The following is a 22249-nucleotide window of genomic DNA, read 5'->3' on the forward strand; positions in this document are numbered from 1 at the left end:
TGGCTTCTCTTCTTTGCACTCACGTATTATATGATTGCACTGCCAAATTGCCAAATAATAGATACAACAAGAGCATATCGCTTTTTACATTCATCACCACTGTTTTTTTTTTTTTTTTTTTTTGACATTTCGTTTGTTGCTTTTCAGCCAATTTTGACAGTCAAACACTGAGTCTTTTGTTGTCACTATGGCTGAATTAAAATAATTTACAGGTCACATAATACCATGAGTAGTTCAGTTCAGACATTCTGCTTCCTCTGCTTGCATAAATAAAATGCAGATCTCTTTTCTGCAATGTAAGTTTACTATAAGCGAAAAACAAAACTAAATTGTGTGTGTTAGTATAACGTTCTCCTGAATAACATTGCCATCATTTTGTGAGGAATGGATGTGAGGAGTGCCTGGATTTCTCAATATCATTTTGACATATGTTTCTGACAAATAACATAAAATAGCCCAGCCTGCAGCTGTGTGAATTTACTGCAGTGTTCAGTCATTTCCAGTCATGAGTTTTATGATTCAAGTTAAATGATGCATATCCATATGCATGCAGAACTAAAAAAAATCAGTCTCAGGAATAAAATGTAACTATATAGCATTGAACTGAATAGTATTGTGTTGTATTTATTCATGTTGTATCAAATTGACTTTTGATGTTTTAGACACTCTACTGTGAATGAATACTATTTAAAATGTCCTCATTTTCTCAACTGCAAAAAATTCATAAATTCAAGTTAAAAATTATACCCAATAGGCCATTTTGTTCCATCTGTCATATAAATCTAGGGAGGTGTGTGTGTGTGTGTGTGTGTGTGTGTGCCGCCCCCATAATGTTCTCGGAGCGTTGTAAAATTGCACAGGCTTGCACAACCAAGCAGCCAGAGCACCCATTTCAACATGCAGGTGACAGTTTAATTAACAGTCCCTTGGCAGTCTTCACACAACAATAGACTCATTTCTTCTCTAAGTACCAATTTCCATTTTTGGGGCACTCAGCATGTGCTCGCATTAATCTTGTAACAAATTTCATGCTTGTGTTGGACTTTTTATTCAAGAAGTAAATGTGGCAGCAAAAACACAAATCTGATTGGATCCACTGCAAATTTAATGGATGTTTTCCAGTTATTGTTTTTTCCTTACACACTGCTTTATTAGTTGTTAATATCTTGCTTGGTGAGGCTTGCAGATGAGGAAGAGAAGTGATAACAAATGGCAATGTGTAGCTGTCACAGGAGACAGGAGAGTGTTTCTCAAAAAGGCCATGGGGTTTTAGATCGAGTGTAACATGCCTTATTCCTCTCTCCACTCTCCCAGATTACTCCAGCCACACACTTGTATTTTTAGCTATGGTCTTGTGAAGTGCTTTGAAACAGACCTTGTTCCTCAGGCCCAAACTGACTTTCCCTCAGCATATAATCTTTCAGGCTACTGTTGTTTAGAAAAAATAATAACAGCTGGTCTATTCACAAAGAAATACTTTGCATAAGTGCAGAGTATTTAAGACTATGAGTGAAATAACCAGCTGTTAGAGTGGCAAATCTTTTCTTCAGGTGTCTGGCATTTTATTATCTATCTATCTATCTATCTATCTATCTATCTATCTATCTATCTATCTATCTATCTATCTATCTAATCATAAAAAAGGGGGCTTTAGAGTGGCTTTTTTTAAACTAAGTTTCAAGTGAATGTGTAAGTAGATTCAATAAAATTTTTCAATTCAATTTTATTTCTATAGCACTTTTTACAATGGACATTGTCTCAAAGCAGCTTTACAGAAACATATACACACAGGATATAGATTTTAAGTGTGTGAATTTATCCCTATTGAGCAAGCTGGTGGCGACGGTGGCAAGGAAAAACTCTCTAAGATGATATGAGGAAGAAACCTTGAGAGGGACCAGACTCAGAAAGGAACCCATCCTCATCTGGGTAACAACAGATAGTGTGAAAGTAAAAGAAAGTTCATAATGTTTTTTACATGAAGTCTTTGTTGAACTAGTCCACTGTTCACCAAAAGAGACCTGAGTTGTTTGTGGTAATTGCAGTCCCAAGGCCATAGCAGCAACCATAGTCCCAGCAACCACAATGAGAATGTCCATGTAGAATTGAGGTCCAAAACCATTTTATAGTACTTCAAGCTGTACCATCCTAAGCTGGCGGTAACCTCCAGTTGATGAGCGCTCCATCCAGAGGTAGGGCATCCGGATGGATCTGGCAGGTCTGGAGTGCAGAAAGGGTCAGGATCACTGGCATCTCCATAATATCATGTGTGGCTCGACAGAAGGAGAAAGGGAGGTAAAGAGAGGGAGAGATCATTGGGTATCCTTTCTATCATGTGATGGATAAGACTGTATACTTTGCTTAAAAGAAAGTCTATTCATGGTAAGCTTTGGCCTTCATATTTTCTTAGTTTATTTATCAGTTTAGTTTGATACACAGGATATAAATACCTTGTGTCAGCTTGCAGATGGGAATAAAAGAAAGTGTTATCAGATTGCAGTAAAATATTGTTTTTGATGTATTGTTGCAAAATGCAAAGATGTACTGTCTGCAGGATTGGATGACAACTTTTTTTTTATAACAATTGTATTGCTTTCATTCTAGTCTGGGGTCTAGGTATCATAAGTTCTGCAGATCACTGTGGAATATGGATAACAATCTAGTGTCTATCCATTACATTTTAAATAATCATAAAATACAAATTAAACAATAATAACCTCACACCACATGTGAGGGAGAAGCCTGCATAGTAGTGTTTGGCAGGTGATATTAAGGTTATTTGTAAGACTTTTAAGATATTCAGGGGTTTAGCTTGGAGTGTGCAGGGAAACTGTCCCCTTGCCCTTGAGCTTTGCTACTTTAATTTGATGGGAATGTAAATCATAGCATGGCATAATGATGATAATTAAAATATATATATATATATATATATATATATATATATATATATATATATATATATATATATATATATATATATATATATAAAATTATGATGATGATGATGATGTAATAGGGTTTCACACTTTATAGTCAATTGTTTTCATGTCAAAATTAGAAACTATGTCAACAAAATCAGCTGCACTTGTTAACTGGTTGTACATTTAAGCATTAAATCAAAATGTTTTTTAGATTTAAGTTTCACTAGATAATGTGTCTTTGAGAATCAGAAGATATCATGATTTAATTTTTCTATTATGATGATGATGATTATTATTGTTGTTGTTGTTACATTAATAAACTAACTAATGTATGCATTATTCTATTAATTAATGAAATCATTTATTATTATTATTAATATCAGGTAAATCAAATGGTACAGTTTCCACATTTTTGACACACATAAAAGAAAATCCTGTTTTAACCCCTGTCATTGATCCATCCTGCCTTATCTGGAAAGCCCATATTTTTTGTGAAGGACTCAAAAAGGCATATATTAAAGAGTTGACCTTCTTTAACCTTCACTATGAATGTGGGGAAAAAAGGGAATTGAATACATGCTTTTCACTGAAAGCACCACCCTGCCTGGGCTGTTCGCTGTCTCAAGTGCAAATGGGTTAATTTGTTGTAGGCTTCACTGTATATGGACACATGCTCTTTGCTTACTCTTTAGTCACACAGCGTCCTTGTCTTGTGTGACTGAGCATAAGGGAAATAGCTTCCCATGGGCACACGTGATGTGAAGTGACCTCTGCCGCATTGCTGTCAATGCAGATGGGTGAAAATAGTCATTTGGGTGTAGCCAATGTGTTTGTGCTATAGGAGGTGTGCTCCTGCTGTTTCAGGCTACAGATGGATAACTTCTAAATTAAGAGATTGAAATGGGATTCTTTTCCAGATATTTTTTTTTCTGGTTTTTTATACTATTTGCATGTGTGAGGATTTCATTCCAGCATTTCATATACAAATGTTTTCCATATATTCTTGAACGTGTGAATGTGTGTGTGTGCATTCTGCAGCGGCCTGTAAGGACCTCCGGCGGGCTATGGAGGTGACACAGCACTCGGAGGAGATGGGGCTGATTCTGGGAATCTGTGCAGGGGGGCTGGTGGTCCTTATTCTGTTACTAGGAGCCATAATCATTATCATTAAGAAAGGGTAAGGATCACATGCAACTTCTAAAACACACACATTGCATGTTGTGCTTTACCATAAATGACCATAAACCACGAGTGGCTGCAATGTGTGTGTGCGCAACTTATGAACATCAAATTACAATTATCACTTGCATTTTTAGATACAGATACATTTCTTTTCATCATAATTTTCAGATTCAAACTGGGTTGGTCACTTTTGTAGGAAATCTAGGGTTACATAAATCACATAGTAATACTACAACTGTAACTAAAAACAGAATTAGTTTTCTGTCTCCAGTCTCCCAAAAGGCAGCAGAGCTGCCGCAAAGGGCTTTCATCTTCTGAGATTGCCTGGGTGTGAAATGTTTAATTAAGAAGAGGTGCATTTCAATTACTCACTTAATTAGGCCCGGTCTGACATTAGTCTGACCCAGAAACGAGCTGATAATTGGGCGGGAAAAGGTGTGCTTTTGGAGATAATTAGTATTGTTCTCTAAAGGTCCCCATATTAAGGTGCTTATGAGAGAAAAAGCATTTTAAAAGCTAATTTTAGCATGAGTCTTCCATCATTTTCAGATGATGGAAAATAAATGGCATAAGCTTCTTCGTAGGTCTATGAATCCCCAGGATTATTACCTGTCACATTAACATTATATCATTGTAGGCTAGTTTGGAAACTGAAATGTAGATGAGTGGCTTAAATTACTGGTGAAGAGAAGACTATGATCTAGATCAGTGTCCACCAGCACTGTTCCTGAAGCTGTGTTGTCTATAGAATTCCAGTCCAACAGCACTGATCTGGTTGAGGTGTATAGCAGTGGCAGTGATATAGTTTGGAGGATTATAGATCTGGAGACCAATGTGCCTGTGTGGCTGGCATTTGGATGGTTCATTAAAAGCTAACAAGGTAGCATATGTGATTTTGGTTATATCTGCTTTGGCTACCCTTCTTTTTCTGTCACTGCTGAGGTTTAGCATATGTCACATTGCTGGCGTGGCCAAAGCAAGCCTCTGATAGCATGGCATTCTTCACACTAATCAGAGCACTGGCAATGCTTGCATCTCATGTCGCCTCTTTCTTTCTTTCTTTCTTTCTTTCTCCCTCTCTGTCTTGCTCTCCTGTTTCTTCTCCTCTCCAGAAGGGACTACTACTCTTACTCTTACTATCCGTAAGTGGCTTTTCCTCCATTGCACACCATCATTTCCCATTGTGTTAGCAAGCACTGTTCAGAGAGCACTTCAGTGGCATAACAATCTCTCTCCCCTCTTTTTTGCTGTTCTTTTCCTTTCTCTCTGCTTCTGTTACCAGTAGGAAGCCTGTGAACATGAATAAGACTCCCATTACGTACAGGCAGGAGAAGAGTCATATGATGGGCTCAATGGAGCGCAGCTTTGCAGACCAGAGCACCCTGCAGGAGGATGAGAGGATGGCTCTGTCCTTTATGGATGCCCACACCTGCAGTACCCGGAGTGAGATACACACACACACACACACACACACACACACACACACACACACACACACACACACACACACTCACAAACACTTGTACATACATATACATGTAATAAATGAAAAGCGCATGTATACATTTCCTGTATAAAGAGCATTATTCACACAGTGGCATGAGTGGCGCATCTATATATGGCTTCAACATTCCCACTGTGAGCTACTGCATACTCACGTACATTTGTCATGCATTTTACGACCCCAGAATCACAATGTGGAAGAACATCATGCCCAATTTCACTCAGGTAGCACATACAGGCTGTTTAGTGCTGAGCTCAAGAGTTCACTGACCCACACTTGAGTGAATACTACTCAGTGGTTTACCATTTCCATTCTGCTCAACCAGGATAGGCAGCAGATTTGTATTAATGACTCATTTCTCCTACATCAGCCCCTGCAGGAGTCCAGGCCTTAAACTATGAATTCTCTCCATGGACCACTAAGCACCTTTTACACACACATCATAACAGGAGAGGAGAGGAGAAGTGCTGAGCTCAAAGGCTGCTGAAATATATTTCAAGCAAAATTAGAATATGTGCCTTGTGATTCAAGGCTGTCTTTTAAAAAAAAAAAAAAATATATATATATATATATATATATATATATATATATATATATATATATATATATATATATATATATATATATATATATATATAATTTCAATGCTGGGAAAACTATACAAGATGGAAAATGGGGCAAAATAGAAATAATTCATTGGGCCCAAGTGTCTGATTCAAGGAATGATTAATAGATGATGTTCAAAGAAGAAATTCTCTTGATCAAAATGAAGCTTTAATGGCATGTCTCAAAGCTGTCTCGCTTACTCTCCCAAGCACTGCTGCATATCTGGGTTTTACTATACTTGCTTGCTAATTTATTACTACACCGACCTAAAAGACTTTATAAAGTTACTCACACGCATGTTAATTAATAGATAATTACACAGAAGCTAAAACAAAATAAATGGCAGGGGTTTTAAATTATTATGGCCCTTATCATTGTTTACTACTTAGTGTAGAGTAGTGAAGTATATATATAGTGAGGTATGCATGTGTGTATATTTCTGAATGTTTCTCTTCAGGTGATCCACGCAGCTCCATGAATGAGTCAAGCAGCCTGCTTGGTGGATCACCTCGGAGGCATTGTGGCAGTAAAGGTTCTCCGTACCACACTGGCCAGCTTCACCCTGCTGTACGTGTAGCTGACCTGCTGCAACACATCAACCAGATGAAGACAGCAGAGGGCTACGGATTCAAACAGGAGTATGAAGTGAGTGAAACAGATTTTCAGAAAGCAAATCACATATCAAAATGACTTGAGATTAGGCTTGTGCAATGTATCAGTTTGATCATCCCTACTTGATCTTATACTCCCATGATATTACTGCAGGGTGCTAATATGAGTTATCACTCAAAAATACACCAAAGGAGCAGTCTTTTTCTCCTCAATATAATCTGGAGATGAGCCAATATACATATGAATCTGGAATGAAATTGTGCATGTGTTTTGAACTTTCTGATATTAACTGACACCGCCTAGAATTCCTGCCCCCTTCACCCAATCTCACATGCATCTCACATGCTTCCAACTCACAGGATGTTCTCACTGTCAAGGTATGTAGACTATGTTTTGAGTTCATTAATCTGAAATAGAATCAATGTACATTTGACTTATCCAAAGTTAGATAAGTATATAGATAATATCATCAATATTTATTAGGGATAACACTGAAAACTGAAGGCTGAAAAGGTCAAAACAAAAAGAGAAAGAGCCAAAAAAAGGATTGGCTTGCAATGTGTCAATTCAGAGACTTAGATTAATGATGATTATAATTATGAAGTAATTAAATAAGCTTTTTTTGCTCCCCAGCACCTGTCAGCACAGATATACTCAGCAAAAAAAATGTCCTCTCACATTCATCTGCTATTATTTTCAGCAATTTTCTTAACATGTGTAAATATTTGAATTAACACAAAAATATTCACCAACTGAGACATAAACTGAACAAGTTTCACAGACATTTGACGAACAGAAATGGAATATTGAGTCCCTGAACAAAGGGGGGATCGATATCAACAGTAACAGTCAGTATCTGGTGTGTCTGGCCACCAGCTGCTTTAAGTACTACAGTGCATCTCATCCTCATGGACTGCACCAGATTTGTCAGTTCTTGCTGTGAGATGTAACTCCACTCTTCCACCAAGGCATTTGCAAGTTCTTGATCACGTCTGGGGGACACACGGTTACATGTAATGTTCCATTGCAAGGACGATCAGCTGTTCTTTCTGTTTCCCTGTTGCACTGTCTTAGGTGTCTTACATTAGACATTGCAGTTTATTGCTCTGGCCACGTCTGCAGTCTTCATGCCTCGCGTCCCTGCAGCAGGTCTATGGCATGTTCACGCAGGTGAACATGGTGAGCAGGAACCCTAGACATCTTTCTTCTGGTGTTTTTCAGAGTCAGTATAAAGGCTCTTTTAGTGTCCTAAGTTATTGTAACTGTGACCTTAATTGCCTACCTCTGAAAACTGTCTTAAGGACAATAATTGTTTATGGTTCATTGAACAAGCACGGAAAACATTGTTTAAACCCTGTCCAATAAAGATCTGTAAAGCTTATTTGCATTTTTTTTTTAAATTATCTTTAAAATACAGTCTCCTGAAAAAGGGACATTTCTTTTTTTGCCGAGTAAATATTCAAACACTTTGAGCAATTTTTGTCATTGCCACTGCCGCTAAGCATTTCCCAACTGCACAGCTAATATTTTTATGACTTCCTGTACTCTCCATATGAGAAATGGTAGGAATGCTCATATTTCAGTCTTTTTTATGCCATCAGTTCTGGATGAATAGATCGTTAAACACATTTTTTTTAATTGTTAATTGCAAGCTGGGAAAAATCTATATTGCATTTATGAGCCTACCTCAGATGCTTAAGTGACACTTGCTTTCACATCAGGATTAAGCTAAATATGATACAAAGAACAACTAATGGCAAGGCTGAGAGAGAAGGCTAGCTTCCAAAGTATTTATAAATATCTCATGGCCGTCCCAACAGATTTCTTCTATTAATTAACAGAGCTTGAACTGCACTTGTACTTAATATCGTGTCAGCAGCTCCACTGAGGGATATTAATAAACTGTCAGTGTTGGAGTGGATGGCAGTGTTCATGGCAGCAGATGTCTAGTTGCAAGAGCTGTAGCCTTGTGGGAGCTTGGTGTCAGTCATCTGTTCAGAGCAAAGGTGTTTTGTTATACTGGACCGTGGTGTAATACAAGCACCCCACTCCTCAGCCTGAACATACACTAACACACTTCGCACCCTCACTGGTCCCACACTTACTGGTATACTGCAATGACATATGAATGATTTAACACTTGCAATATTTAACACACGTTATAAGGTTGTGATTGGAAAATCCACTGTTTAGTTGATACTATATTCATGCTGATTTACCGAATGTGTCTCTGCTTATAGGAATAAGAATGAGTAGATGTGATGTTTATTTCATTGGATAAAACAGGTGTATTGAACAAAAATTTGTAAAAGTCCAGTGACATAAAATTCCTTGCTTAAATGTCCGGATAAACAGCTAACCTGAGTGAATGGAGACAACAGATCAATTTAAATAAATGTACATGATTGATTAAAGTTGCACACAGCTTCTGCTACATAAGCTGCACTGGGACATATTTTAGAAAATTTATATAGTAGAAATTCACTGCTCAACTACAATTTTTTATTTTTTTCATAAAATTTTCAGCTCTGCAACAGTTTATTTATTTATTTATTTTAAATACCAAACCTGGACCACAGTCTACCAGTGGACAGGCTCTTGATTTAAAATCTTTATATTACTATCTATTGCTAGTCCTGGAAGATGCCCAATTGCTTAGAATTTTCACATTTATACATAATTAGTATTCTTTTATAGGTTAGGTAATGAGGTTAATGTAATGTGGTAGCGTCACATCTTTTTTTTTCACGCAAAACTCTTTTTTTACTTCTCCACCCCTTCTATCCACCTCTGCCTCTGAATCAGCTTTGAATACACTTTTATTCATCAACATGTGTTATGTGCATCAGAATTACAGCTCACATGATGCTTCCTAATGTATAGCAGTACGTTTGTGTAGACCCCGATGATTTTAGATTTTAACATAGGATGCATAAGTGGTGCATAAGTGGTGCAGTGGGTAGCAGCTGAACAGCTGCAGGGTCCCCGGTTCTATCCTGAGAGTGGGTTACTGTCTGTGTGGATTCACTTCAACTAAAGTATGTATGATTCATTTCTAGTCCCAGATATTAATTCATTCATTCATTCATTCATTCATTCACTGATCTTTAGTTAGCACTTTATCATGTTCAGGGTTGGATCCAGGAAAATACCCCGGTTAGGAGATGCTAGTCCATCGAATGGCTCCATACACACACAAATTCATGCACTCAAAAAATCTGCACAAACAGTAGCACAATCTCATGATCAAACTGGGAACCCTGGAGCTGTGCGGTGCCAACACTACCTGCTGTCCCACCATGCAACCCCTTTAAAAACCTGTTTTTACCAGAGTTGAACACAAGTTAGTTAAGGTTGAGTTAATGTCTCTAGTTACACTCTGTTAGTTAAGTTTATATTAATCCAATTTAAAGTAGTGGTTTGTTGAGCTTTTTTGTGTAGCTCTGAATGCTTTGAGTATGTATTTTTCAAAATTCATTAGCGCACACATGAACAATGGCTTATTTTCTGAAAACTTCCTGTGTCTTGCCAGTAATTGAGGTAGTAATGGGCTGACTCACTGTGAATGAGGGTTCAGATTATGTGTTTTGCTGTGAGTCTTACCTAAACTCATGCTTGACAAGTGGTTATGAAGGGCCACATCAGCTAATTAATCCTTGGTAATTACTATTGTTTATCGTTATAATAATAACCAAATAAATATAAAATAAAATGCATTCTAAAATTGTATGATGTTTTCTATGTTGTACCCGTAGTATCTAATATTGTTCTCTCATAGAACCTAGCATCGGGATGAAAAGTACACTTGAAATCTTTGTTATAGTAAATACAGAGCAATTTAAAAATAATTACACAAATTTCAGTGGTCCATTGGGCTTTTACAGGGCTGCACATGTGCTTTAGTAAAATTGTTACTTCAAGCACTCTCCTCCTCAGAGATGTATTTGTATGAAATGCAGGCTATTCTGTCCTTGATGTCAGCACCTCTGTGCAGTGAGCATACCCATATCATCCATTCCCTATGAAGCTGTGCTTGTAGGCTCATTAAACTCGGGTGAATCTGACTAGATCCGAGATCAATATCCTGCACTCAGTGTGTATATATGTGTTTGAGTTTGTTTGAGCTTAGTATTTTGTGGACCTTATAATGGGAACAGATGAAAATGAGGGCAAAAGTTTGAGCCTGACCCCAACACTAGCTCATAAGCCATATTTCCCAGTGGAAGGGGAAACAGTGAGTATTGATCTAGTTCATGATAAAAGGATAAGGTGAGCATTGGCAGTGATAGGGGGCTAGGAAGAGGGAGGGCAGTAGGGTAGGACGGATGGCCAGACAGACAGATAGAGGGAGGGAGGGAGGCAGGGAGTGAGAGAGAGACTTGAATTTTGATGGAGAGAGAGAGTGAATTGAACCTGATTATACACAAACTCAGTGTTTCATCTAGGTCAAGGTTAAGATGTGTGAACTGTTCATTGAACATTTCATACTAGAACAGAAGTGGAGGATATTTCAGTATGCTTTACATTGATGCCATTAATTGAAGTGTCAAGCTATATGAAATGCATTGATTTATAGCATAATAATGATATCAAAAGTGTTCTATTTGATTTCTAATAAAATTAAAAAGACGTTTTTAGGTTCATGCTATTTTAAGCTAATTCAGAAAAGGATTTTCACGGTAACAAATAAGTTAGATTTTTTAATGAAATCTTCCAGATTTGTTATTAAATAACCCAGTAACTCTCATTTAAACAAATTTGTTTTGAATATTGGTTCATCCTTTGTAGAATAAATTAATTACGTTGAATGATTTTGAGGTTTTATAACCTTAGATTAATTGATAACTTTTAGATCAAACTAAAATGACATTTGTAACTCATTATAAGATTATATTCATAACAGAATATGGTTTGGAAGTCACATCTTTCCTCATCAATTATGGCAGCAATTCTCTAGCTCATTGCAGCTGGGGGATGTAGATGATAAATCCTAAAAAAAAAAAAACTTAATTTGGACATGAAGAGTCAAAGCAGCTCCACTACAGATCTGTCATTGTCTATACCATAATGCCTGTTGTTTGCTCTACAGTTAGCTTTCCATTTCATTTATTCAGTGCTAGTAAACAGTACTCTCTTGGCATGTGGCATGTTTGTGTGCTTGGCAGCATGAAGGAGCCGAGTCATGAGTGCAGAACTAGCTGTAAAGACAAGGTAGCAGTGTGTTATCCTAGTCTTTGTTACTTGTCAGGGTGTTTTAGAAATTGGTTGGGATTTGTGGGGAGAGAATGAGAGAGAGAGAGAGAGAGAGAGAGAGAGAGAGAAACCTTTTTAAAGTCTACACTGCTTCTCACTGAATGACAGCGTAGTGATTTCTCAGGCTACAAATTCTCCACTTTTCCTTTGGTATTTTTCAATACCACTATGAGGGATAGAGCATGCTGGGTTGTTCACAGGGGGGCTATGGCTAATGAGCGTTTATTTTAGAGCATTGCCATGGTAACACAGGAGGTACTGACAGGCATGAAGAAGAAAATGTGATTTTTATGACATTATAGATTGTGTTCTTTTTTCTCTCTCTTGGTCTCCCATGTCAAAGGAAGAAATTTCATTTTTGGAAGCTTTTTGAGGATATTTTCCCAAAGGCCTAGCTTGGTCCATTGTAAATTTTCGTATTCCACAGAGACACTAATGCTTAGAACTACTTTCAACAGTTTGAATACATTTTTGTGAAACTTAGACTAAAAAGACATCAAACCTCTAACAAGCAGCTTAGTCATTTTTACATGCACATTTATATGTAAGACAAATATGCCTGTTTATTTATTTTTTTGCCCTAGAGCTTCTTTGAAGGCTGGGACGTCACAAAGAAGAAGGATAAAACGAAGGGAAGACACGATACTCTAATGGACTGTGAGCCTTTTTTTTTTTTTTTTAAACAGTTTAGTAACAAACATAATTGTTAAATTGTTAAGCATGGGGAAATAAATATTGTATTTTTGTTACAGAAAGAGTTGGAACAACCATTTAGTAATGATTTATGTTTTTAAATGTCTTCAGTTATAGTCTCATGTTGCTTGCAAGAGATGTATTATTGTTTAATGTAATGAATGTTTAATTAGTGTGTTTGTGTTTGTGCGCACATGCACATTTTAGATGATCGTCATCGTGTGAAGCTGCACCCACTCCTTGGGGATCCGAACTCCGACTACATCAATGCCAATTACATTGATGTGAGTCCTCAGTTTTACCTCTCTCCAGAAACAATTCCACTGTTTTTGTTCTTATCTGCCTCCCCTTGAGTCCGTTCAATAACTGGATCAGCTGTCCCATTCTCTCTCCCTGCTCTTTCCTAAGCTATTGAAGACATTATTTCCAGAGAAAGCTCTGAACTCACAATCGTTGTGTCCCTCCGGAGGAAGATTTGAGCTTGATCTTTAGGTGGTTTGGTGCTTAGCTTCATACATCCTCTGCAACATTGATTGTGGGTCTAGCAAATCTCCTTTGGTAAAGATCATTGTCAAATATGTTGTTTAGGTAACCCGAGGTAATGATTGTTTATAGCTGCTCTAACATAAGTGACAAAATATTAACTGTAACTACAAACAGTTAAAAGCAAGACGTGTCATTCATTAATACATTAAAAATTGTAATAATTGGCAAACTGCTATTTTATATGTGGAATAAAAAAAAACTTCTGGACATGCTGTTATAGAAAAATAATCAGTGATAATTTGTTGTGGCCCAAAACAAGTGCTTACATAAACCATTCAATATCACATCTTTTTTTCACTTCTTGTCATAGACTTCTCTTAATCCCTGGGAAATTTCATTTGCAGACTTGCACAACATCTCACTGCTCACCTTGACTGCCTTAATATTTAGACTAGAAATTGTGCTGTTTCTTTGTGTCATCCTTTTCTGTAGTCTGTGTCAGAGTCCTACATTGCAAGTTACTTTTTGGCCCAAATGTTGTAACAGCATCCATTTAAAGTAGCCTGAGTAAAAAAAAAAAAAAAAAAAAAAAAAAAAAGGCAAGCAGACATATGTATGCAAATGCTTTATGAAACCATTTGTAATTATTTTCCTCTGAATTTACCATAATCAATATTTTATTCCCAAATGCTCTCTGGCCCTTTAGTATGCACTACTTTATGAAAGATTGGAATAGTTAATCTTTGCCATAATTAATTCACTGAACTAATTACACTAAAACATGTTGAAATAGAAATGGAATGAAAAGTCAAAAACCATCAAAAGAACAAGCAGCAGGGAATGATTATTATTTGATTTTAAAAACTGCATTTGTTACTGTCCATTTGCACAAAGGTTTTATATAAAAGTAAAAATAAAAATAAAACCTGGCGCACACCCAAATTAGGGAACCAGTATGCTTGGTCATTATCCAGAGCTGAGAATCGCTAAGGGTGCAGATAAAGTGTTGGAGCTGACGGTATGTGCTGGTGTTCTTGTTATGTTTTGTGTTGGTTAAATGGGGAGTATGAAGAGGCTTTTGAAGAGTGTGTTAAGGTGAGTTTAGGCCCTTTTATTTAGATTCCCATCATGATGATGGTGGCCATTAAGCCACAGGGCACACAGGTCTAGGTTTTGTTAGCTATACACACAGCTTATTTGAGGGATTTTACCCAGTGTTCTTAGAGTGAGTTTCCTCCAAAATTGCCAAGATATAAAATTATCATTTTGTAGCAGGGCAAATGGTCATTTTTAGAAGTCATAGCTTACAGATTTTGACTTAAAGGCTTAAGGGAGTACACTTTTAGTGTGAGGCAGCATGTTAAAGGGGTCATATGATGCTTTTTAATGTTCTGCTTTTCCTTTAGTGTGTAATGTACCTGTTTGTGCATGTATAAGATCTGCAAGTTACAAAGCTCATAGTCTCCCACAATGTGTTTTATTCTATCTAACAGAGAACACTGCTCCAGACCTGCCTAAAATCAATCGAAGTCCACATATTACTTCACTAAACATCTGTGTCACAATTTGAAACTCAGAATAATGGCGCCATAATTTAAATTTTTTAAATTAATTTAATTTCTTTAAACTGTATTTTATATTGTCAATTCAGGACATAAAGTTGTTACAATTTGAAGATGACAAATGAAACCGTTATAACATTGTATCTGAAAGGTTAGAGAGTTACAGAATAAAAACTTGCCCCTGTGAAACGTTCTGCTGAAGTCGTGCTTGCAAAGTTGGTTTTGATTGATCTGCTTGATCATCTGCATTTTCAGAATCTGACTTGGGCCCAAACTGATATGGTAAAACCGATGACATTAACTGTGTTTATAATTACTTGAGAAGCCTTGGAAGCTGAAGCTTGTGATTATGGAGTGTTACATTTCCGACACACGCTTGAGGTTTTTGGCCAATCACAATGCAATTGGTCAGATGGCCAATTAGAGCACTCTAGGCTTTTTGGAAGGAGGGGCTTTGGAGAAACCAGAGCTCAATCAGAGCATTTCAGACAGACTGGGAATAGAGGTACTGCAATAATGTATAGTATGTGAAAAATAATGTGTTTTTTGAACATTAAAGCATGTTAACCTATTTTATTACCCCCAATAAACAAAATAATGAACTTTTAAAAGCATCATATGGCCTCTTTAAATTGGTATTTATGTTAATTTTTAGTACACACATTGAACACACACCAACTCTATTCTCATTCATATGCTCATACAAGTATATACACATCCATTTCTAATGTTGTATGTTAACACTTTCTTTCTGTCTCTCTTACTTTCTTGTTGTCTCTCTCCATTTGTGCCTTTCTCTGTTTTCAGTTTCCTTTGTGTAATCTGACAGTCCTCCTCTTCCCACAGCTCTTTCAGCTTCTCATTAACTAGTCTCTGGCTTCTCTTTTTCTACCCCTTCTCCCCACCTCTACGAGTTTGGACCCTGTAGATTCGGATAAACAGGGAAGTAAGTACCTTGCTGCTCTTTCTTCTCTCTTCCTCCTTTCCTCCCTTTCCATTCTTACCACTCACTCTCACTTTACACTCTTTGTGTTAAAAGATGGAATGCATCCATGAACAGTTGATACAAATAAATCACATAAACCATCCATGTGAACATTCATGCTCTCTGTCTTTCCACCCATATATCCACCTCTAAAAGAGCGCGAGCTCCTGGACTTATGTTCTGCACCAAACCTTTTCTGTATATGCTCTCACTATTTATGATGTGAAGACATTCTGACAAACAGAGCAGATTATATTGAAACATTTCTTCTTTACATGCTCTCTCTTCACAGCATTTTTAATGGGTAAATAAAGGAGAACTCTTCAATTCTGTAAATATCATAATCTCTGAAAACGTTTGTTTTATTACTCTTTAATCACTATTATTGCCACAGACCAACAAAATTATACAGAACATATAATTAAATTAGGAAATCTAAATCTTTTGGAGCGTATTACTAGTCGCTCTCAGATGCTGATCAGACTCATTTGATCATTTTATTAAACCCATTATGCCTATAGAGAGTGCTAGCATTAACTGCAAAGCATATATATATTGTGCCCATAATAAAAAGTTTGGGCCTTTTCTGATAAGATTAAATCTATGTTCCAATTAAACCTATTATATTTAATAATACATATTTTTCAGTTCACTTGTAGCTATTGCTTGGTTGAATTTTCATATTTTAAATTATTTGAAATAAGACCTGTAATAATTTAGACCTGTGTTTGGGATTACATTATTTATTATTATTTTATTATTTTGGGGGGGATACACATTATTTATACTTTTTTGGCTAGTTCATCTGTACCAGTAAAGAACAGCTATAAAAAAGAACAAGTAGTAGACACTTGGTTTTACTGGCATTGACAGATTCAGTATGAGGAAATTAAAGAAAAACAGTCCGTGTTGGCCTAATGCTAACGCAGTGTGGGAACATTTTTTTGTATAGTTTCTGGATTGTTCTGTCCACGTTAGCTTCCAGATAAAGTACATGAAAGCAGGACATGTGCTATAATGTAATCTCTCTTTCTGTACTAACATTGGCTGTAACATAAGAGTATTGTACTCCCATACCACTTAGTGCTCTGTAAAAAAAATCCTCCTGTTCAGTCAAATGTAATATAAAATTGTTTCATATACCTTCATGGCTCCCTCCAAGGTCCACAAACCTGATCTAACAGAACATTATGCCAAGAGACAGAATGTGAAGACTCCCTGAAAGAAATTCTCTTTCTTTCTGCTATCTCCTATTCTGAGTCTGTTTGAATAAGTGCATGGATAATGGTTAAATTCTGAAGTTATCTGTAAACCCAGCTACAAAAGTTGTGTTTCCATTATTTGAATTATTGTCTGTTTAGTGAAAACATATAAAATTCACAGCAACATTTCCAAATAGCTCTGTAACAAAAGACTGCTTGTGACAAACTGCTTGCTTTGCAGTATACAGCACATTTCAAGTGACTCTCAGGGCTTTTTCAGACTTGGTCAATTTTGTCCACACCCAGGACCAATTCTGGGCATATTTGGGGGAGGGGCTCATAATCTCAGGTTTGCTTTCACATAGAGGAATTTCTTCTGAACCATGGATCGATTGAGCAGTTCCATATGTAACATTTGTGAATGAATATTTTTGCAAAATGGTAGGCAATAGGTTTATCCATTTTTTCCCCTTTGCACCAGCAATCAAGTGTTGAAGCACAGCTCTCATGGCATCTTGCAGGTATACTGCACAATCTGTTTTTATATAAGAGCAGTTTTTAGTCATTCAGCCATGAGAAATGTGTGAGCTAATTACAGTGATCCAGTCCTCAAAAGTCTGGCTCTATACATCAGTAAGGCTTTCAATTTCTTCTGCTGACCATAAAACAACCATATCCTGCCATCACAAAACTTGAAACAGGAAGGAATGTGACAAGTTGAACCAATCACGGTACCTGTTGTGCAGCGTTAAGAGCAGATAGCTTTAACATATGATGTGGACTGCATCATGTTTCAGTGGAATTGAGCCCCAGTTTACCGTTTTCAAGAGGACAAAGATCTAGACCACTCCAGGGCTCAAAGACAGCTTTCACACTTCACCAAACATGCCAAACTCTTGGGGCAAATAGGGAAAAAAGCAAGTGTGAAAATGACCTCAGTCCCTACCACTACCGAACATGGCGGATATCTGCCATGAGTGTCAATATATTTTATATGTGGGTTTGGGATATTTTGGAGTGTTTTGAAAACACTGTAGATGGATTTACAGTATTTGGAGGCTTATTTTGGAACAGTAAAGTGAGAATTGACTTTACACCTCACATATGAGCCATTGAAACATTATGCTGTACATTAGAGAGGACAGTACTTAAGGTTGGGTCATTGATTGATTACCACTTGAACAAGGAAGGAAAGCAGATCAAGAAAGAGACAGAAATGGATGGGCAGGGAAGTGGAAGGTACAGTGTAAGAGACAGGTGCTCTTCTTGCTTTGGCTGTGGTACAGATGGCATTCTCAGCATGTCCACTTGCTTCTGTTTCAGGGCTACCATCGATCCAACCACTTCATTGCCACACAGGGTGAGTATCTCTGCACGCCCTGGAATGAGCCATCAATGCATCCGTGTCAGTATGTGTGTGTTCTTGTGAATTAGTATGGTGTGTAAAGCCCATCCAATCCCCATGGGTGAAAGTAAGTCTTTCTCAAGCTCTGTGCTAGTCTGACTGAGTGTGTGGGATGATGCACATTCTGACTGAAGTTAATGGCTGCTGAGCCGTGGTACAGTAATTATAGCTGTAAATGTTATGTAGGGCAGTGTGAAGGGAGACAGGCCTGCAGAGCAAGCTATCACTGCCCACTGTTTTCGAGTCCTCCACCATCTCGCTCTGCACAACACCTGTGAGCCCCTGGACAATGGCCTAGACACTGTGGGTGTTTGTGAGTGAGTGAGTGAGTGTGTGTGTGTGTGTGTGTGTGTGTGTGTGTGTGTGTGTGTGAGTGTGTGTGTGTGTGTGAGAGAGAGTGTGTGTGTGTGTGTGTGTGTGTGAGAGAAGTGTGGCACTCTAGTGTGCTCCAGCCACTCTAGTGTATGAGGTCTCTCACAACCCCTTGATCAAAGTCACTCAAGGTTTCCCTCTGCTCTTCTTCTCCTTATATTTCAAACTGCACTAAATAAATCATTGTCTGCATGTGGCATGTGTGTCTTCCCCTGTTGAATTTCCAGGCACACTTGGTAAGGGAAATTTGCTTTCTCTCCTAACCAGCCACATCCTTTGCTGATGTTCTAAACTGGTCTTCTGTCAGCAAAATGGGCTGCTATTGAATTACTACCTGTGAAGTGCTGGATTACAGAATTGCCTCATAACACACAATGACACTTTAAAAATGAAGCTTGCTGTCCAGAGCACTCTCATATGTGTGTGTGTGTGTGTGTGTGTGTGTGTGTGTGTGTGTGTGTGTGTGTGTGTGTGTGTGTGTGTGTGTATGCATGCAGGGCCCAAGCAGGAGACAGTGTACGATTTCTGGAGGATGGTGTGGCAGGAGAACTGCTTCAGCATTGTTATGATTACCAAGCTTGTGGAGGTGGGCAGGGTATGTTCTGGCATCTTTTTGAACTTGATTAATCCATACTAATACAAAAAACAAGCAGCACACAACTTATTATTATTACCATTATTATTATTATTATTATTATTATTATCAACAACAACAACAAGAAGAACAATAATATGAATAATAATAATAATAATAATAATAATAATAATAGCCTATGTGTAAGGGCTCACTTGGGCCAAGTAAAGGTCCATTTGCAGGATGTTTATTACTAGATATGATAGTGTCAGAACAATCAATGTCACCAGAAAAGCTTGAGAAGGCAGACAATTCTAAGACACAATCCAAATCATATTCTAGAAACAGGGCATGGTCACAATACTAGAAATCAGAGGTAGCATCAAACCAAAAGGGCAAGCCAAAAGGCAGAGACAAATTAATTAGCCTGGGACATACACAGAATGACTATCCAATATAATGACTCATAATGTGTGTGTTAGTCTGTTTTCTGTTTAGTAGTGGAGATGATGAAAATAAGTAAGGAACTAGTTAAAAATTTGGTTGAAGACATTCTCTTGCAAACTGGAGGGGAAATGTCTGGGCCAGATGTAGCATTATGTAAACTGTGTACTCCCTCTGTAAACTGAGTTTGTATGTTTACAGGAAAGCATGGCGTATACTTGTCTCTTTACATGATTCCAATATTAGACTACAAACAAAGCCTAACAATGGAAAAAAAAGATGTTTTGTATAAACAGTTTGAAACAATGGTTTGGGTATGTTGCTTAAGGAGATCATTTAAATTCAAACAAATATGCCATTAAAATTAATCGAAACCTAATCCATAGCTTTGCAGATTACCACATGAAAATTCCTTGGTATAAACAAATATGAGAAACCCAACATGTTTTACTGTAAAGTCTCTTTTGGCTATTAAAAACCTAATTCAGATCTTTTTTTGTTTGTTTCTGCAAGCTGAAAATATTCACAGCCCCTGTAATAATAATAATTCCTTTAGTGTGTACACTGAAATGTGTGTGATTGTTTAAAATCATGGCACTGTTTGGTGTTCTGCATAATAGACAATAGCCTTAATGCCTAGCTATAATGCCAACTCATGTCTGCTCTCATCCAATGCATTTGATGTTATTGTTTTGTTCCCTTCACTCTGAATCAAGGTTAGATCATCTCAGCAATTCAGACATAATGCTCCTCCATTTCCTGCAGCACACACAGATCACTTCTTTCAGGCTGCAAATCACTGCTGGCAGAACATTCTTAAATGACTAGCCTTGTGTTATTATGAAATTGGTATTCTGTTATGCAAAATGGCTTTTGTCGTATGTGATAAAACCTGTTAAAGCCAGGCAAGGAATGATGCCGGAAGCTCTGTATTGGCGGTGATACTTATTACAACTTATGTTATGACCACATGGTGAAAAAAAAAAAACCCATCAGCACTTATGAATTGGGTGATTCAGGTTTTTGGATGTTGTTAGTTATTCTGACTGGAAGGTCATAACGACTGTATGGTGCTGTTTTAATCTATAAGCTGTTTCATTTTAATTAAAATTAATGCTATGTTATGACACTACTGGCAAGAGTAAAAAAAATTCAGCGTTTGTGTCCAGTTGTCCATTTTTTCTCCCCAGTGTACTATCCTGTATTGTTCATGAAATAAATGCATCTCTTCCAGGTGGGTTTGAGTCCATCTAAAATGCGTTTGATGTGTGTGTTGTGTGTGAGCAGGTTAAGTGCTATAAGTACTGGCCTGATGACACAGAGATGTATGGAGACATTAAGATCAGCCTGCTGAAGACAGAAACTCTGGCTGAATATGCAGTACGCACCTTCTCCTTAGAGAGGGTGAGTATGACAATCTCTACAATACACTACACAGACAACAAAGCAGATCCAGGGTAAGAGCTTATGTATGCTGTTTGTGCTCTTTAAGCAATTTGCACTTGGACCCTAAGAATACATTCCCTATTGTATTATTTCATTAAACTCAAACATTACAGTACACACCATAAAAAATAAAAAACTACTGAATGACAGTGATACCAGACATAGGTTGTGTGATATACTGTATATATCAGAAATAAGTGCTGAGTACATGAAGTAAGCAGTAAGATATCAGTAATGCAGATTGGATTTGTATCCAAAAGCTCCCATGGCTCTGGAAGAAATGAGAGCAGTGTCACCATCAAATTGGATGAACTGCTAATTAGGATGGTCAGTTTAGCAGTACTGCATATAGAGTGTAAAAAGAAACAGGAGTCAAATACAGTCTTTCAGGAAGCTAACATTTTTAATTTAAGTGGCTTATGAGCAACACATTTTTTGTTGATTTGTGTTAAAAAATGTAATAATCCATTAAACCAGTTGGTGCTCCTGATGGAATTTCGTCATCTGAAATCACAAGTTGACAGTATAATACACTATATGGCCTAAGCCCTTAGCTGCTATAACATGCTCCAGTCTTCTAGGAAGTCTTCCACTAGATTTTGGAACATGGCTGTGGGGATATGTACCCATTAAACCACAAGAGCATTGATCGGACACTGATGTCGAGTGAGAAGACCTGGCATGTGTTTCAGTTCATTTCAAAGGTGTTCAGTGGGGTTGAGGTCCAGGCATTGGGCAGGCCACTTGAGTTCTTCCACACCAACTTTGGTAAACCATGTCTTCATGGAGCTCATTTTGTGCATAGGGGCATTGTCATGCTGGAACATGTTTTGGTTAGGTTCATTAGTTTAAGTGAAGGTATAGCTTAATGCCACAGTATACAAATACATTCTAGACAATTGTGTGCTTCCAACTTTGTGGCAACAGTTTGGGGAAGGTCCACATATGGTTGTGTGGACAGATGTCCACATACTTTTGACCATATACTGTGCCATGTCCATT

The 22249-nt window shown here is 37.4% G+C and overlaps 1 protein-coding gene across 11 annotated transcripts in view; it reads left to right on the forward strand.

Moving 5' to 3' along the window:
* ptprub (protein tyrosine phosphatase receptor type Ub) overlaps positions 1-22249 on the forward strand; it is a 254294-nt gene that overhangs the window by 210684 nt on the left and 21361 nt on the right. For 2 of the 11 annotated variants that reach the window (XM_017475677.3, XM_017475686.3), the window contains exons 14-23: positions 3960-4098; positions 5216-5245; positions 5386-5546; positions 6671-6858; positions 12663-12735; positions 12979-13055; positions 15748-15765; positions 18330-18366; positions 19281-19378; positions 21089-21205. In XM_017475677.3, coding sequence (XP_017331166.1) covers positions 3960-4098; positions 5216-5245; positions 5386-5546; positions 6671-6858; positions 12663-12735; positions 12979-13055; positions 15748-15765; positions 18330-18366; positions 19281-19378; positions 21089-21205 — 938 coding nt within the window. The remainder of the gene's footprint in view (positions 1-3959; positions 4099-5215; positions 5246-5385; positions 5547-6670; positions 6859-12662; positions 12736-12978; positions 13056-15747; positions 15766-18329; positions 18367-19280; positions 19379-21088; positions 21206-22249) is intronic. The other 9 variants (XM_017475705.3, XM_017475699.3, XM_017475713.3 and 6 more) reach the window with 9 other exon arrangements.

The sequence above is a fragment of the Ictalurus punctatus genome, chromosome 1, assembly GCF_001660625.3.
Source record: "Ictalurus punctatus breed USDA103 chromosome 1, Coco_2.0, whole genome shotgun sequence".
In the NCBI taxonomy this organism is placed as follows: Eukaryota; Metazoa; Chordata; class Actinopteri; order Siluriformes; family Ictaluridae; genus Ictalurus; species Ictalurus punctatus.